This window comes from Hydractinia symbiolongicarpus, chromosome 3, assembly GCF_029227915.1.
Source record: "Hydractinia symbiolongicarpus strain clone_291-10 chromosome 3, HSymV2.1, whole genome shotgun sequence".
Lineage (NCBI taxonomy): Eukaryota > Metazoa > Cnidaria > Hydrozoa > Anthoathecata > Hydractiniidae > Hydractinia > Hydractinia symbiolongicarpus.
Genome location: NC_079877.1, coordinates 28,459,808 through 28,478,168, shown reverse-complemented (window position 1 = coordinate 28,478,168; position 18,361 = coordinate 28,459,808). Strand labels below are relative to the sequence as shown.

General features: G+C 37.2%; 2 protein-coding genes across 2 annotated transcripts in view; both read left to right on the top strand.

Moving 5' to 3' along the window:
- Positions 1-14,438, top strand: part of LOC130636659 (uncharacterized) — a 59,817-nt gene extending 45,379 nt beyond the window's left edge. The window contains exons 61-83 of the mRNA XM_057446452.1: positions 40-344; positions 428-718; positions 900-1,763; positions 1,840-1,951; positions 2,063-2,473; positions 2,880-3,032; positions 3,154-3,422; positions 3,711-3,947; positions 4,487-4,684; positions 4,824-5,027; positions 5,345-5,521; positions 6,356-6,481; positions 6,781-6,957; positions 7,078-7,302; positions 7,528-7,731; positions 7,850-7,930; positions 8,094-8,259; positions 8,559-8,746; positions 9,007-9,169; positions 9,357-9,892; positions 11,851-12,001; positions 12,163-12,944; positions 13,066-14,438. Coding sequence (XP_057302435.1) covers positions 40-344; positions 428-718; positions 900-1,763; positions 1,840-1,951; positions 2,063-2,473; positions 2,880-3,032; positions 3,154-3,422; positions 3,711-3,947; positions 4,487-4,684; positions 4,824-5,027; positions 5,345-5,521; positions 6,356-6,481; positions 6,781-6,957; positions 7,078-7,302; positions 7,528-7,731; positions 7,850-7,930; positions 8,094-8,259; positions 8,559-8,746; positions 9,007-9,169; positions 9,357-9,892; positions 11,851-12,001; positions 12,163-12,944; positions 13,066-13,668 — 6,623 coding nt within the window. The 3' untranslated portion in view covers positions 13,669-14,438. The remainder of the gene's footprint in view (positions 1-39; positions 345-427; positions 719-899; positions 1,764-1,839; positions 1,952-2,062; positions 2,474-2,879; positions 3,033-3,153; positions 3,423-3,710; positions 3,948-4,486; positions 4,685-4,823; positions 5,028-5,344; positions 5,522-6,355; positions 6,482-6,780; positions 6,958-7,077; positions 7,303-7,527; positions 7,732-7,849; positions 7,931-8,093; positions 8,260-8,558; positions 8,747-9,006; positions 9,170-9,356; positions 9,893-11,850; positions 12,002-12,162; positions 12,945-13,065) is intronic.
- An 853-nt stretch (positions 14,439-15,291) lies between these two features.
- LOC130635478 (uncharacterized) lies at positions 15,292-17,953 on the top strand. Its single transcript, XM_057444811.1, has 3 exons — positions 15,292-16,252; positions 16,591-16,734; positions 16,812-17,953. The coding sequence occupies exons 1-3, from the start codon at positions 16,039-16,041 to the stop codon at positions 17,036-17,038; spliced, it is 585 nt and encodes a 194-aa protein (XP_057300794.1). The 5' UTR covers positions 15,292-16,038; the 3' UTR covers positions 17,039-17,953.
- The last annotated feature ends 408 nt before the right edge of the window (positions 17,954-18,361 follow it).

The following is an 18,361-nucleotide window of genomic DNA, read 5'->3' as shown; positions in this document are numbered from 1 at the left end:
ACCTACTGATTGTGTTGTAACATATTTATTTCTGAACAGGCGGCTACTTCTGTCCAAACGGGACTAACTTCCCTACACGTTGTGAGTATCCTGTGTACTGCCCACCTGGTAGTTCACACGAACTTAAGTGTCCATTGGGGTACAAAGCTATTACCAATGCTGGTAACAGAACATCCTTGGAAAACAACTGCTTAATCTGCCCACCTGGTTTTTATGGGAATGATGTGGACCGAATAAACTGTACTATTTGTCCAGCCGGTTATTACTGTCCACTTGGAACAAAAGATCCGTACGAACATTCATGTCCCGAAGGTTATTATTGTCCCGAAGGATCACCTAAGCCTGTATGTATTTATTTAACACATGGTTTTTAAAAGATGTAACGACCAGTCTTTTATATCATTGAGAAATATTTACTGATGTTTAGGTACCTTGTCAACCGGGCATGTATGGAAATTTGACAAAAGCTACTAAGGGAAGCGACTGTTTACCATGTCCTAAAAACACGTTCAATAATGAGAAAGGGAAGCGAGCGTGTCGTCCTTGCGGGAGCAGTGCACTAGCAGAACCTGGTCAGTTGAAGTGCACTTGTATTGGATTGCACCGATCGTTTCAAGTTTCTGATGGTTCATGCGTGTGTGAGGGTGGATTCATTTATTATGATGTCGTTGATGTTGAACAAACCGAAGGAAATAGTGATAAGCCATGCCAACCCAAGGTATGTTAAATTTTAATTGGCCGTATCTATTTCTAAGTGTTCAGTTCAGACTTAGTCTAATACTGATTCTATCGCATCTAGTTACTTTAAAGGGTGTTTAATTAGGTGTTCACGCCACTAAATAATAATTTGTATTTATTATTACTATGATTTCAGTTTTTCTATTAACCCACGTATATAGGTTGCTGACAGATGTCCAGGTGGTTTTGCTCGTGAGGCAAGAACCATGAAATGCATTGGAACCAAAAACCTTCCTTCAGATTACTGCGTGACAGAATGTGGACCTGACGGTGGCTCGTTCAACACAACACGAGGGGGCTGTAGCTGCAACAAATACATTGTGTTGAGAGAAATATGCAATCAGACTTGTCTACTCCAAGCTCCTACCTTTGAGATCAAGCGAGAAGAAACAGGCGTTCTGTATGCTATTGTGACTGATAAACGAGGCGGTGTGGCTAAAACGCCAATAAGCAATGAGTATGGATTAAACGATTTCGATTACACGACAAGGAAGTGTGAGATTGTTCAGTATAGTGCAGCAGGCCCTTATGGATTAGTTCCCGCTAATGTAAATGAAGCTTTAAGTGCTGTAAGAGGAGACGGAGGAGTGACAAACTCGACAAGTCGTCGAAGACGAAGACGAGCTGTATCAACAGGAGCAAATATTGTTGAACCAAACGGCATCAGGTCGCCGGTTATTTGCGTCAATGTCGGCCAAGTTGTTATCTTTTCGATAAATTTAAACACAGATAATAGATCGGCGAGTAACTATCCACGATACACCAAGAATCATTTGTTTAACACAAATCCTTACTTTGATTATGGTCAGTTCAGACAGTTACACGTTTTAATACAAAGCACAAACCTCACTATCACCACTTTTGTAAACGTGTTTTCGGAACCTGGTATATTTGTCTTCCACGACAATGCTGAAGAGAGACGACAAACCATAGTGGTTGTGCCCAAATTAGGTTCGTCATGTGCTGATCGCATGGATGCACAAACGCCGAATGTTCTCACCAAATTCGGGATTGGGCCTAGTCAGGTAAAGACAGGTTTTTATAATATGCTGGGTTTTTTTCCTTTCTACGCAAGTACTATAAAAATGACTCTTTCTTCAGGTAAGCAACGTATCTCCTAATTGGGATGTTATATGGGCGTTGATAGGACTCATGATCATATGCATTATTATTCTCGTAATCTTGGCCATCTTATGGAGACCGAGAGCTATGGGTATGTAAATATAAGCCCAAAATTAAATTAATATGCCAAGAGATTCCGAAGAACGTCTTTCTTTGTGGCTAACCACAACATAGTTTTTCCAATTCTTTTTGTTTTTATTAGGAATATACCCCATCAGCATGTTGCGACCGAAATACAAGAGTCTTGGTGCACCCATCCCAGTAGTGCCTATACCTGGTGTCGATGACCATCCTAATGGTCTGGGACCAAGAGGTGAACCAGAAGGAAGTGCATTCGAAGCGTACTCATATAGTGGACATGCCAACGACTTGTTGGAAAACTTTAACGTGAGAACCCTGTATGATAAACTTGAGGATCAAACACTGCACATATCTTCTCAACTTGCTCGCCACCAGTCAGACTTGAGAGGTTTCTATGATCGAATAACACAACAAACAGAAGGACTAAAGAACATGCTGGATAACTTGGATGTAACTAAGCTTGCTCAAGCTACTGAAAGAGCTGCCGCTATACAGGCGAACATTGACAACAATAACGAAAGTGAGAAAGAGGGTAATATTTTCTCATCCATTTTGTAGTCTGCTTGAATTTATTTGAGTTCATGAGATCCACCTCAATTCTTTTAATTGTAATTGTTTCCGCTGCGTCTTAATTATAATTTTTGTTTATGCGCAACATGACTTATACTGATTAACTTGTAACGGATACACGAAAAATAGGCGCTACACTCACCGTGCAACTCACCGTGCAAATTTAATCGATTTTAGCATTAAAATGCATTCGGTGCCTGTCTCAAGAAGACCTCAATGTGACGCTTACGTAGTATTTCAAGTGTTATCAAAGCTCAGTATTGTCTCTTTCATGTTATTCTAACCTGGCGTTAATGGTAATCGTTAGTACCGCCCTACCCGCCGTCTTTTTGCATTGCTCAGCTTCATCTTCTTTTAATTTCTTTTAGTTCATCAGAAAACTGGCGTGAAAGAAACAGCCATGCAATACGCCTTAACTGGTGGATCAGCCGCACGTGAAGCTGAGTTACAATACACACTGCAAGCACTTCTAAGCAGGTATGACGGTTCATTGCAACCAGTCCCTGCAACGATGTTACCTGGTAAGTTTATACTTGTTGTTTTTGTTGGTATTGCTTTTTTGTCAAACCAATAAGCCGACAAATTTTGTGTTTTTAAAATGTTTTGTTGACGGTTCATTAGCAGACATATTTTTATTTTAAGGTGCGACAGCAGCAGCATCTCAATCAGATACAAACGGTTTGCCAGCAGCTGTGGGCTTTATGTATGGGCAAGCAGGAGATATACCGCTTTCCCAGGCAGAACAGAATCAAATGGCTTTCAGTTTAGGTTCTGGTTTGGGTAATGTCGTACAATTCAAAGCTGGTGATTTTGGTAGTTTACTGCAAACAATGAATGCAGAACGCATGCAGTTGGAAGGAGAATTGAGAGAAGAAGAAGATAGAGCCATGAGAGAATTTTCAGATAAAAAGGTACGTTTTTTTATTATGAATTCAAGCACCTTTTACTTTTGTTAACGTTTTTGTAACAAATAGCCAGGAGAAGCTCTTTTGGCGATTGCTCTTCGATCGGAAAAACAACAGCAAGAATTTTTTTGATTCTGGTTTTATATAGTGGTTTTTAATTTAACTATGCTTTTAGAAGCATGGTACATAATTTTCTCGCTGATAGAAATTCTCCAATCCAATTACGTTAAAAACATTCCCAGCTGTTATTCCATGCCTAATGTACTAATTCATATTATTTTGATAATTTTTCAGGAATCAGAAAGACAGGCAGCAATCAAAAGAGCAGCAGAAGAATTAGCAGAAGAACTGTCTGGTGCTGTGACACCCGAAGAGATTGATGCCATCATGAAACGCAGCAACGAAGCAATTGCTCAACTCGAGGATCGGTTGTTGAGAAATAAAGAAAGACAGCAAGCGGAGTTAATGAAAAAACTTGCTGAAAAGAGACAGAAAAAAACAGATGCTTTACGGTGGCAGCATGAACAATTGGTAAGTTTGGCACGAATTACTTTGTTGTGTATTTGTTATAAAGCAAAACCATATGTTGTGTTTAGTTAGTGATATAAGAAAGGTATTATTAAAGAATTCGCGACTACAGATGATTGATGTTTTAAGTTAATCACAATTTGCAATCGTTTTATCCTGCGGAGAGTCTTCGTTAATCATCGCTTTTTTAGATATGATATTGGAGTCTTGCTAAATATTTATTGCAAATTTAACCTGTCACAGTGTCTTAACTAGTTTCATCATGTGTGGCCTGCTTTAAACAGAATCATCAATCAGAATTTTAAGTCCTTTGTTATTTATTAAAAAGTTTAGAGAAGCGATATGTAATACGATGTATGCGAGTAAGAAATATCTTCGGGCAAAAGATAGAACTAGTAGATCTAACGCAAGCGAAGAAATGCTTACAATCCAGATTGTTGTACCAATGTCAGTATCGTAACCGATTTTAACAAATAGTAAGCATTTGACATGTATAAGCAACCAATGTCTTTATAATGTTTCTTTATTTTTTCTTTATTTAGGCATTGGAAAACAACTTAAAACTAGCTGAATGCAACGCGACACCCAATCTTTCCGCAGAGTTAGATGCACAACAAAGTGCATTAGATCTTGCATTGCTCGAGCAAAGCAAGGCGCAAGCTGACGGAGAAGCTCAACTTGCTGAGAGAGATTCTAAGGAATACACTTCTCACATGAGTGATAGTTTTACCAAGCAAGTGGTAAGTAGTTGCAATGCTCTTCCTTTCTCTATTTCAATGTTTCTTCTTCTTTTCTGTGAAGTAGTCTCAACCTAGCAGGAAAGAAACCTCCTAATGTGAACATAACATAGCGTACGAAGAGTTTATGTGTTTTATTTAGGATATGCTGATTGAGAATGGTTCTCTTTTTGCTGACCAAGCTCAAGATCTCATGAACAAAGAACTGGAGATGAATGAAAAAATGGAGCGTGATATGGAGGCGAAGAAAGCTGCTCAACTAGCTGCATTCCATGACAAACTTGCCAAACGGAAAGAGGAGCGAATAAAGAAGTTAAAGGAACAGGAGGAGATAGAAAAGGCGCAGGTTAATATTTTTGTCACCAATTGCACTCGTCCGTTTTTTTTTTTGTACTTGTTTTTCTGTGTTGTTTTGTTAACAATAGGTGTAAAAATAGACTCAATTTTACATATATTTTTATATATTTGTTACATCACGTGACTTGGAACACGAGACATTTCTCACAATGACCTTAGAAAAAAGGTTCACTTCTTAAGAAAAACAGAGGATAAAGTTTGAGAATTAGGTCAATGTGGCATCATCTAAAACTAATAAGACTTGTACGAATAACAATGTCTACCTTGGATAAGACCCTAACCTTCTTTTTCTATTACTACATCTAGGCGATTAGAGAAGGTAAGAGTCTAAAAGAACTCGAAATAAAACACGAACGTGAACAAGCAGTTCTAGAAAGCATGTTTGAAGCTGAAGAAGCTCAACAAAGTGCTGAGATCATTAAAAAAATCAACGAAGAGCACAAAGATGCAGTGCGCGAAGCACATCGAGACTTGTTTGATCAGGTTGGTATTTACTTTTAAAAACACGATGTTTCTTCTGTGACGCGTTTTTTCTTTTTCCAAAAACTATGTACAGGACTGATGGGACAAATATCCAGTATGATGTTTTTTTGTAAAAGTAAATTTTGGAAACTCGATAATAAAATGAGGGTGGCTACGCTAGGAGAACTCCTACACTATCCTATTCCCCCGTGCAACCAAAAGCCTCCGTTATTCTTTTTTAACTGTTTTGAAATTTAAAATTCTCCCCTTGATGTTTTTTAATCATCATTTTGCATTACATACAATGTAATTATCTTTTCTTCTCATATGACAAAATATTTGACTTGATTTTTCATGCCAGCAATAAAAAATGTACTAAGACTTATCCTTTATCATCTTAGGTGTGGTTCTGGTTTATAGGGAAGTGATTTTCATAGGTTAAAATCCTGGTCACTCTCAGTCAAATGTCTGACTACAATCAAAAATAATCCCTCTCAATGGCCCCTTTTGTTTCTACAAATAATCCGCTTAGCTATGTTATCTCCTGTAAAATGTTTCTAAAATCCACCGAAAACGACACTAATTTTCTATATTTTGAAGCAAATAAAATACATCACTGAGAAAATGTATTTCTACAAAGCCCTTACCAAGAAACTTCAGCCGCCAGTAGCCCTTTAATAGTATATATTTGATCGTTTTCTGCTTATAATGAATTGTTTTTTGAATAAGAAACGCGACTATAAAACGCGAAACTAACTTGAAGTTAAAAAAACGTCTTTGCAAAAAGAAAACACTGCCTACATATTCTACTCATATAATGCGTTGTGTTTCATTAGACCTGTGCAATTTCTTTAGATGGCAGGGCAGCACAAAATTGATGCGTCGTTAGCACAAGAAATTATTGACCAGCTAAGAAAAGATAACGATTTAGCTATGGATAGTTTGGAGAGGAAACGATTAAAAAGCTTGCAAGAGCTACAGGTTCGTACACCAATGTTTGTAATGACTCGTTATATATATTATTAGTTTTCTATTCTGTATGATTAAGGAGAAACATCGTTTTTACAAATGACAGCTTATAATGATATCTTCTTTAAAAAATTATGAAACACCATACTACGACGCCAGAAAACAAAATGCCTGTTTAGTAGAGAAAAAATGACTTTGCCAAAGTGAACATGTTTGGATGAATTGTTTCAATCAAAAGTTTTGGAATTGTGGTAATAATTTTGTCATTGATTTAAATGTTCTCCTCACTTGTAATTAGTTGTATTATATAGGCAAAATTAGAAGCACGTAAGAATCGCCGTCAAAATGATGTGAAACGTCAAGGACAGGAGGAAGCTTCTCAGCGAATTTTAGAAGAACAAAGTAAGTTAGCTTTACAAAGTAAACCAACTGGTGTTGATCATATTGTCATACCCAATGTCGTCGCTGGACAGTCGGCTGAAGAACAAGTAAGTTTTTTATGCATATTTTTTAGTTTCGTCCGTGCGTACATACATTCGTTCGTTTGTTTGCCGCGTACGTTGTCTTTCTGGTGTTTTAAGAATTTGGAATTTTTGAACACATTATAGGCCTTAAAAAACGAACAACAAAGAGCATTGGAAGAATTAAAAGAACGACAGCAAATAGATGAAGACAAACTTGATGATTTGCTCAACAAACAAGAAAAAGAAGAAGAAGAGAAAGCTATGGCAGATTTCGAAGCTTATCGTCAACGCGCTTTGCGTGAGGTGAAGAATCGTCAAGCTGCTGAATTGTCGGCGCGAAGTGATTTGTCTTCGGATGAAATGCAGCAGGTAAGGTTGTTAGTTATGCAATAGGGCGTTGTCGATATTAATGTCTATCCCTGGTGTAATAGTATCGTGTGCTCTCAATGGCCACTTTAAACTCCTTCTATCTTTTTGGTTTGTTTCTATTTAAAAATCTGTCCCGCCGAGCTCGCTGTTTTTTTTTTAAGTCGTGCTGTTATATGAATTCACTGTTCGATACAGTTCCTTACTTTGGAAGTGGTTTTCTTTCAGCTACTCGCTGCTCACCAAACTCAAATTGAACATTTGATGGAATCTCAAGATGTGGAGAAAACGAAACAGCAGGAGAAATTAAAGCGAAAGCTAGCCGAACGACGCAAAGCCAGAGAAGAAGCATTCAAAAAGAAAAAGGATACGGAGTTTAATAAAGAATTGTTGGAGCAGAAGAAAGAATTAGCGGAAGCAGAAAGAAATGCGGTATGTGCATTATAAAACTCCTTTCATATGAAACTTGGAAGAAAATTGTTGGACTTCAAGTGTTGGACAACTATGATTTTTAGCATTGTTTATGGTGCATGATCTATTTTAATTTTAGCTTAAAGAAGCAGAAAAAGAAGCCATGTTGAAGGCTATTCGTGAGAACGGTTCAGAAGCAACTGAATATATCATTAAGAAGGTAGCTGCTGCTGTTGTTGTTGTTTTTGTTGTTGTTGTTGTTGTTGTTGTTGTTGTTGTTGTTGTTGTTGTTATTTTAGACATGATCTTTGTCATCCCTTGATGTTTTTTAACACACATGCGACCCTATGTTTTTTTCTTATGCAATGTTATTTTCATGTTAGATTCTCGAACAGCGTCAAGCGAAAGAAGTTTCTGATTTGGAGAAATTATTTGCTGAAGAACGCAAGGTTGAAATTGATGATGTGTTGGTGAAACTGGATGATAAACACGTGATTGAGAAAGATGAGTTGAAAGCAAAACATGAAAAACAGTATAGAGTTCTGGAGAGTAAGTGTCCAATATTGTTTGTTTTTTTTAATGTTAGTGAGAGAAAGTTGGCGGGTACGAAGAAGGAGAGGAAAATGTAAAATAAAGATGCTTTACGCGGAGCTATTTTCCTTCCACTAGATTCTATATCCTACATAAGACTTTCGACCCAGTGCACTTTGTAGCGCTGCATACACAAAAGCTTACATAAAAATAATCGTAATTTGTAAAAAAACCTACGCATTTATGATTATGTACAGCCCTGCGTTAAAGGATTCCACTAAAAAAATTCATGACCTGTAAATAAATTTATTTTGTAGAAGAAGAGCTAAGTCAGGAGGAGCTCCAGCAACGGCGCTCTCAGTTGTTCAACCAACAGCAATTGGAGATGAGTAGTCTTGAGAAGAAACAAGCAGACGAAAGAAAATCTACACAAAAGAAAGCTTCATCTGATTGGGAGCTTAAATACGCCAAAGCTAAGCTAGAACTCAAAGAAAAACATTACAAGGTAAGTTTGTCGTGTTGTCAACATAAGCTTACGAAATGCTGAGTAAGATATTCATTCTGCTCATGTAACTTACTAGTTACACTTTAAATTTGCGTTTTGTTCATATTTGGGAGTTATGTGGACTCCTCGAATAACTTGGTAGTCATTACATTTCGTGGTTTTGTTGTTTTAGGAATATACAGTAAACTTGAGCGAAATATCCACTCTGCTCGTGTGCGTATATTTGAAATACGTGTTTTTTTTGGGTTTTTTTGTTTTAGGAGTATGCGGACTACTTGAGTGAGATGTCACCAGATCAATCATCAGATCATCAATCATCCATCAGACAAGCACAAGAAGCTGCGCGTGAGTTGCAAGAAGTACGACAAAAACTAGACGAACAAAAGAAAGAACAAGAAGAGAAATTAAAACGCGAAATGGAAGGTGAGTTCAGTTAAAGAGTTCTGATTGGCTTAGCAGTAGATGGTCTATATTCGTATTGGTAAATAGATAAATAAAATGCGATTGGTTGAACTTTTTGGTCGAGAGTTCCATATATTACTCAATCAGATAGCGATTCATGTTATTAAAAAACAGTAGCTGTGACAGTGTTTTGATTTTAATTTTCTAGACTTTGAAGCTGCAGAGAAAGAGCGTATGCGGTTGGAGTTAGCTGAACATGAAAGTCAATTGGAGAAGGACGCTGAGGAGGAAAGAAAGAAAAACGAGAAATCCATCCTGGCTTTAAACGCGCGTAAAGAAGCTTTGCTAAAGGAAAAGAAAGCTAAGGCGAAGCAGGAGATTGCAAAGTTAGTTGGGCAAGGTGCTTCTAAAGACGAACAAGAAGCTCTGTTGAAAGAGCACAGCAAAGACCTTGCTAAGTTGATGAATAAAATGGATGCTGATCGGATACGCATGCAGAGCCAGCTGGAGAGCAAGTTAAAGAAGAAGCGCGATGAGAGAAAAAAGTTAAAGATGAAGGAGGTCGAACAGAAAGCAGAAGAAGCAAAAGAAGAATTTTACGAACAACTTGAAAGTGAAGAAAACAAGCTGAAGAATAATTCTACTATGATCTTGAAAGAAACGATCAACATTGATAACCTAGTACAGGCATCCGTTCCAGAGCCAGAAGCTCTTTTAGCGAAAACGGAAGCCATACCGGAACAGGTTTATATTTGCATTATTTTATTCATGTGGACTGCAAAATGAGATTTTAAGTAGGGGCAATCGATATGGAATTCTTAACCCTATTCCTACTAGACTTTTTTGGGTGCCTATGAACTAAAAGAGAGAGGGGGCAAATTTTGCTTATCCCTGGATAAGGGTGTGTTTTGAATTAGAAAAAACTGTCGGACGTACGATCGATACTTTGAATGGTAATAACTTTTGAACTCAAAGAAATTGATCCCAAAAATCGTTTTTTTTTTTCAATATTGAAGGGAACTAAATTGTACAACAGTTAAAATTTAAAAAAATATTGCTCGGTTTGAAAAAAATGGCAAATGATGTAAAAAAAAATCTATGGAAACACTTTAAAGTTTTTATCGAATGTATTGATTTTGGTGTTGAAAATTAAATTAATTTATGATTCCATATATGTCAGCTAACAAAATGTACCATAATTAGAACTTTCATTAAAGTATTCTTGAAAGTTGAGTAAGAGTTATGCTGTCGGACGTACGCTGTCGGACGTACGCTTTTGATATCGATATATTCACTTTAATTTTAAAAAGATTTTAGCCGCTCAGGGTTAAGGCTAAAAGTAAACGCTTGAATTCAAATTAAGTAGATTTTTGACCCTCATTTTTCTTGTATTGATTATACAACGAATGCGTACGTCCGACAGGTTTTTCTGCATAAATCAAGAAATCTCCTAAAAGTTTAAACCAAAGAAAAATAAAAGATACTTTTCTGTGCGCTAGACTTGTATGTACACATAGGAAAGCAAAATTCTTCTCTTTTCTTTACTTTAAAAAATAAATAAGCATGTTTCTACAACGTACGTCCGACAAGTATTAATAGAAATTTAAGGAATAAAAAAGAAAAATAGAAATTGTACATATACTTGTAACTGACAAAAATTTTAAAGTTATCTATATTTCGAAGCAAGATTCGTGAAACCATTGGCTGCACGATGGACATTGCAGCCATTCTTGATCAGAGGGATCATCATAATTGATTTTGCAGAAAGCGCATTTATTGTCATCTTGCATCGATGACTTTTCGTGATCACATAAAACACGATCGCCGGGTTTTCTATAAAACTGTCGGTGGAATGAGTCGTTATCCGCCGAGAGATAAAAGAAATCAAGATATAGTATTGCTCCTCTATCGGTGCCCTTGACAATTTTGTCGATCCTGAGGGTATCCGCAATTTTTGGTGCATTTTTGACATATTCTGGTTCTTCCAACATGTGACTAATTGATAAATACAGAGAAATGATTTTTGTTACAAGTTTTCTTACAGCATTTGCAAACTATTCGGGTGTTCTTATTGTTAGACTGCCTGATTTAACTTCTCGGAAGACTTTGTTTTTTATAGTCCCTCCTACACCACCCATCGGGCCTATGCTATGATGGGCTTCATTACAGTGCCATTCGATTTTCTTTTCGAGGTGGAAATAGCTAAGGAACGAGAAAACAAACCTTGATCTAAACTGTGATCCACAGCCATCACTCCAAACATACAATTTTGTGAAATTTGAAATATTTTCATCTATGTGTTGTATTATTTTATCAAGCAAGATTACGAAGTTACGCGAGAAGGTTCATTCGATTCCGTAATTACATTAATCGGGATGCTCTGAATCTCTCCGTCATTCGAAGATGTGTAAGCACAACTAGTAGAAATTAGGATAAAAAGAGAATAAAAAATAACACATAACACATAACATGTGATAGGCAAGCGAGTTAGAGCAATAATTATCTCTAGAGGGTAATATAACGTACCGTCGGAGGGAAAGAAGAGCGTTAGGATGGAATCCCAAAGAACCTTAAAACTTCCCATTACTGACTTATGCGAAAGCTTTGGTGATCTTCAGCATTGATTATTACCAGTGTGCCATGTAAGTGCGTTTGCCTTTTAGAATCTCCTAAAATATTTACTCTTTTTCTTTTGCGTATAGATGCCAACATCGTATCAACTAGCTGCACCGATGAGTGACAGTGAGTTGAATAATCTTCTTATGCAATCACCACTCTATCACAAGTTACAATCGATCCGAGACACGATGAGTGGTGACGCGCCCCCGCTACAGAAAGACAAGACGAAAGAAGGTACAGTGTTACACGTGCTACATTTTTTTACGTTCGTAGCTGTCATTGTCCTCGCTGTTGTTCTTTGGACTCTTTGTTAGCGCTGACTGTATTACCTGACGCTTGTCAGCACTTTATGTTGTCATGAAAAAAAATTACTATTTTCTTCTCTTATTTCATAGAAGCTTCTTACATTGACGAGCGAGATGACACGCTTTTTAGCAGTGATGACAGTCTAGTACCTGTTGATCTTGACTCTGTCAATGCACGAGAATTTGTCATCTACAAATTTTCAACCTTCATAAGAGATTTACTTGGAGTGCATTGTCTTCACAATCCAGTAAATATCCTCCTCGCTGATAAACTTCCACCCAACAGCAATTTACAACAAAATGCCTATCGCAACTCTTTCTACTACGATCCAAATAACAGACTGTTATATCTGCGACGTGATCGACTTGAAAACGTTGGCGAGTTTATCCTCGTTTTGGTTCACACGTTATCACACGTACACGTTGGTGACATGCGCAACGATGCTGATCCGAAGTTCGTGAAGGAGTTTTACAAAGCCCTCAGTGTTGTGTGCTCTGATTTGTTTTTGTCGCGTTATAAGAAATCGAATGCTTTGAACGAGGCAGTAAATAACATCCCAAGAGAATCCGGCCTAAATCACAATAAAGACGCTGGAAAGAAACTTCTAGAAGCAGTGTTTGGAGATGCACACGATGAAATCGACCGTGCGAATGTTGTTGACGATTTGCTTGACACAAAACTTATTCGAAATGCTCACAGCGAAAATTTTGACCGGGAAGTCATGTTCCAACGCTTGCGCAAATACACAGATTTCATTGTGAGCAGCAAGCTAAAAAATTTCCTAGGTGATGTCGAGGAGAAATTATCGAACGCTACATTGCAAGGTAGTGAAACGGAAATAGATCACAGACTAAAAGATCTCCAAGTTGATGTAAGTGTAAATATAGCCTTATTGCAGTAACTGGTTATCAGCGTGTGCGTCTATACTAAGCAATAATGTGTACACACGTTTAGCCGATGGAGAATATGTAGATTATGCTTCTTTTTTGTAGGTACAAGATGCTCGTCCCGTCTCACGATACGTACCAAGCAAAAATCGCAACGCGTCTAGAGATGTCTCTAGACAAAACGCGCGTAATATCGCGTTAGCTCGATCACCTTTGCCTCTGTCTTTCATACCGCCAAGTCCTTCGCCATCTCGATCTAGCGAGCGGCATGGTAAAACGGAAGATGATTTCTACAAAACCTTTCTAAAAGCTCAAATCGACGAACTACAAGATAAAATTGACGACATTGATGGCGAATTTACAAGTTTAACTCGTCAGGCGTTTGAACTTTCAACACAGGTGACAAACTTTGAAAGTGAAATCGTCGGTCAAGTTGAGGCTGTTAGAAATGCTCCTCCGCATAGCTTAGAATTCGAAAATCTTTCAGAGGTTGTTCGGATGTCTAATATAAAACTAAGCGCTGCGCGATCGCAGCTAACGCAAGCGTTAATCGCAAAATCAGAACGCCTGAAACGATTGGAGGCGTATAAAAAGGAGTTGGACGAAAGAATGTTTTTGCTACAACAACATGAAAGTAAACCGGTCGTTGAAAAGTCGAAAAAAGGTGCCAGAAAGTTAAAATCATCACTCGAGAAGGCACAAAAATAAAAAATTGATAAGTAACTTAACGCGATCCTGTACGATACGATACGATACGCAACGTAAGCCTGAGCGCTTTACCGCTGGCGGAGAACAGCGCAAGTGACAGGATTTAAATTTTAACATTTCTGATATATTTTGTAGATTTATCTGCTAAGTTATTTCGATGTAAAAAAGTTTGTAAGAATTTAATAATATAAATAAATGTAATATATAAAGGTATGCATTGTGGAAACAGCTTTCAAATTAAAGAAAATTTTGTCTATTAGCACGTGACAAGTGAGATATTTGTCCAATAAAATATTCGTACAGGTGTTGCATGAAGAAAATTTCATTATTTTTGCATTTTACTTGGTTTGTATTTGTATATGCGTGTGTTTTTTCGTAACAAATATTTTTTATTCCCAGCGATGGTATTTTATTAAAATTTTTATACATAGTTTTGCACAAGAAGTTTGAAAGTAATAAACGTTGTTTCTTCATGTCCAAGACCTTTTGTCGTTGTGTGTGGCATCGAACACACTTTTTCATACGGAACATATGTTTGTTTTGAAGCTCCATGATTCTTAAAATCGGCTTTTCAAAATAATTTATAACCCTTTCGGTCCGAGCCATTCGCAGTGCGGTCTTGTTACCATTTTGGAAAGCTAAAAACTCCAAATCTCGTGACTTTTGGACACTCTAGATCGGTTTTTCCAAAAGTTGACTAAATTTTGCGCAAAGCCGCGCAGCGAAAATTGTAAATTTCTTATTTTTATAAAAAATTAAAAAAAAACCAATCCTAACAATAGTTTTTTATGACTCAGCAATATTTAGAAGTGAATATAGATACAATTTTACAATTCGGTGTCTTTTCCTTGCTGTCTTCTTCTTTTTAATTCGTACTTCTTATGACACTAGTCGATTACTAACCCTTCAAATATTGACCTCTGTTACGTATTACCCTCACAAGCTCGGGCAATACTTTGACGTCGGTCATTATTCTCCGGTATTGCCCGACATAAACAGTTATTATATGGATTATTATCCAGGTGCTGCATTTTACAAAAAACATAACATTATAAGCAGGATGTAGAAACCATGTCTTTATCGAAACTACGTACATTTGAACTAAAAAATATATTTTTTAAATCAAATATCCTGTAAACATTACAGGTTTTTATTGTAGCTACAACATTGAATTCTTTAAAAGATAAAAGTAAGTTTCACTTCTTTTCGCGTTTAGCTTACTTTCATCCGTGTTTATTTACATTTAATGCTACCATATTTAAACTTTAAACACGATTGCTATGGCAGCGGGCAATACCGTGGAATATTGCCCGCTATGACGTAAGTTCTAACCAATCACATTGCGCCATTTTCAAAAGCATTGATCTGCCCTTTCACCCGGGTAATAAACGCGTTTATTTATAAAAACGTCTGTAGATGAGGCTGAATGTAGTTATTTTGTGACACTTTTTCAGCTTTGAATGTTGTTTTTTGTTTTCTTCTATTGTTAAGATATTAGATATTTTAACAAAAAAATTCGTGTGAATGCAGCTTAAAGTGTATGTACCCATTAAAAAAAATCATATCGAGGGTCGAGGGATAACACAGTGCGAAATGAAAGGGTTACAAACTGCGATTGGTTTGGAATTACAAGTGTGATAAGATGGGTCACAAAGTGCGACGGGACTACAAAGTGATACACTACAACATAATCCTATTCCCATTTCCTGCACGGTATAACAAAATTACAACCGGAAGTAAGCCTCACGTCCCGTGAATTAGTGTAAACAGCCTCACATTGGCCAGACAATACGATGTTGTTGAAATTTTGAAAAACTGTTCAAGAAACGATCGTCTCTACAATAATAATACCCGCATTTTGCCCAAACTAGTAGCCGAATCCACCCTCGTCCACAGGGTTTTTTGTCTGTTTTGGTATGCTCTCCTATCAAAGAGGCAAAAATCCCTGGGGACGAGAGTGTAGCCGGATCGCTCCTTTCTATTAAGGATGCACAAAAGAGCGATGCTTATGATAATTTGAGGACCGGAATATGAAAAAACGAGCGAAACCGTGGGTTTTACACAGACTAGAATTTGTGTTTTTTATTAATTCTGCACTCATATCATTTTGTTCTTAATATTTAGAAATAATTGGGGCTTATGTTCTTAATTCTTATCAATAAAATTGGTCTAGTAACTCCAATCATAGAATTGTGTAATTTCTTTTCGCCGTCAGATATCACAGAAGAGGCCCTGGGAATGAGGTTTCGAATCTTTGTAGCCGCCAAGCTGATCTGCGGGAATTCCCCTATAAAAATTTTATGACGTCATATATCTCAACATTTTGTAGCAAGTCATTCCTCTGTAGTTTCCAGCGAGTGAAAGACGAAGATGAAGCGATACGTCCTTACCGTTATTTTTTTCTATGGATTGGTGCGTTTCGCAGCAGATACGTATTTCGTCTTTATGAACTCACATTGGATAACTTATGATATTAGTAGCAAGAAAGGCTTCAATGAATCTCAATCTTTGACCTATGGCATATTTCAACATTGCCACGGGCAGGCATGCAAGTGGATAGAGAAACATGAAGGAATTAAGCAAAGTACGTTGATCAACTTTTTTTTAAGAGGTATATTAGGCTTGGCGATGACTGTTCGTAATTTGGTTTCTATCCTTTTATATCGGTTTTTGTTGTTCTTTCTGTAACTTTAGGGTCGCAAGACATTACATATGTACTTCTAGTCTGTGGCCCGATGTACCGTATTCCGTGTGTCTCGCTACTGCGGTTACCATTTTGCGTGACAGGCAGACAGACGTATACGGGTATTATGGTATAGATTTTTCGAGAAAAAGAATTTATTGAGGCTCGTGTTCTTATATCTCAGCAAAAGCAAAAAAAAGAAAAGATTTTGTCATGGATTTATTTTTAACTATGTTTAGAACATACAACAAGTTTGCAAGGCCTCTGGATTGTCATTTTCGTCATCAAATCCATCACAGTATTCATTCAGGCCGCCGCTATTTTTTACCTTTCATTCTTTGAAACGTGTCTGTGGTTATCAGCTGTCTCTTACATTCTTGACGGTAGGGTCAATTTCGAAACTTTGTTCCGAAAGAAAAAGTACCCTTGTCTGTGATCAAAATTTTATGATTTTTTTCAGGCATTTTGTCCAGTGTAACGGTGGTTCTATTTCTAAATGAAGAGTGGTTAACACGTCTACCGTTTACGACGTCGTACGCGACGTACTATTGTATCGTTACGACAGCCGTTACTCTCGTTATCTTTGTTACGTTACTCGCTTATTTGTTGAAACGATGGCAAAGACACGAAAATAATGATAATCAAAATGGGAACGGTATTCAATTGCAGATTGTTCAGGACAGATAAAGATAGTTATTTGCCTATGTGGCTATGTTTTGGAGAGATTTTAGGCAAGCCTGGACCTGTACTTAAGGGGGCGTGAACTACAGAAAAGATCACTTCAGCATAATTTCACAGGAGTATTTTTTTTTCTTTTGTACCTGTAAAGCCTGGTTCACATATGTAAAGTAAGTGCAAACGCAAGACGTTTACACTGGACCATCGAAACCAAAAAACATAAACAAAAAAATACTGTATAAGGAAGACAGGCTTTTTTCTGACTCTGTGGCGAATTTGCATTGTATCCAAAGTATAAATTGTAAAAATAACATAATAAACCAAACAAAATACACTGAAACATCAGGTTGTTATGAAGATGTCATTTTTTTCTACCCCCCATCTTTACGAGGTCGTCTCATAAGTCACTTGGCGGTTTTATATCTCATTGCAAGTCCAGGTAAAGGCTGCTTTTAAACAACCAACCAGTCAACATGCGATATAAAAGAGCCAATCAAATCAAACTTTAACCTGCCAATACCAGAGTTATCTCTTTCGCACCAGCACGCAAGTTAGAAAGCGAAAAAGAATTCTTAGGGACGAGATTGTAGAGACCTAGACATTTCCAACACAAACGTCAGGCTCATCTGCTTTTGAACGGCGGCGATTCCCGCCGGTTAATCAGAATCTTATTACTTTGCTTTCGAAATATTGCGCCTAGATATTTTAGTTTAAACCTTGCCATTATACCTTTGAATTACTTTACCGAAGCTATTTTCTGTGAACGTTCACTTTTTTCATCGATATTTTTTTAAATTCAGTAAACTTTGTAACTTTGTTTATCATTCTCGTCCCCATAGCCCCTCCAGGCAAAACTAAAAAGTAGAGGATTATCGCGAAGAGGTCTGGGAACGAAAATGTTTGTTTTATTAGTTTGCACGCTTTTTTTTATAAACAACTATATTAAATGTTTTTTTTATAAGCACAAAGTTTATTAGCCAGTAATGCTTAAAGCCTGGTTGAGACTGACTTGCGTTTGTGTTGCGACTGCTTTGCGGTTGCGCGATGTTGTGCACAGTGCGAACAGTTTTAAAAATAGCGCCTCAAGAGTGCCGCTAGATTAACGCAAGAGCGCAAGAATATCAAAACGTTTTGATATCTTATGTCGTTGCGTCAATCTTGCAACACTCTGCAGTACTATTTCAAAATGTGAACACGAGCGCAACGTTCGCAAGTATGACGCAAGAAATTTATAGGCGCTGGAAGATTTTTCATTTTTACTTGGAGAGTATAACGATGTCAACAGAAAACGAATAAACACTTGCTGAGGCTGTGAGAAAATGTTCTGTTTTG

Excerpts from the sequence above, each read along its gene's own strand:
- LOC130635478 (XM_057444811.1), top strand. The coding sequence starts at position 16,039 with ATGAAGCGATACGTCCTTACCGTTATTTTTTTCTATGGATTGGTGCGT. Across the intron at positions 16,253-16,590 it reads ACATGAAGGAATTAAGCAAA|AACATACAACAAGTTTGCAA; the intron begins GTACGTTGATCA and ends AACTATGTTTAG. Across the intron at positions 16,735-16,811 it reads TGTCTCTTACATTCTTGACG|GCATTTTGTCCAGTGTAACG; the intron begins GTAGGGTCAATT and ends GATTTTTTTCAG.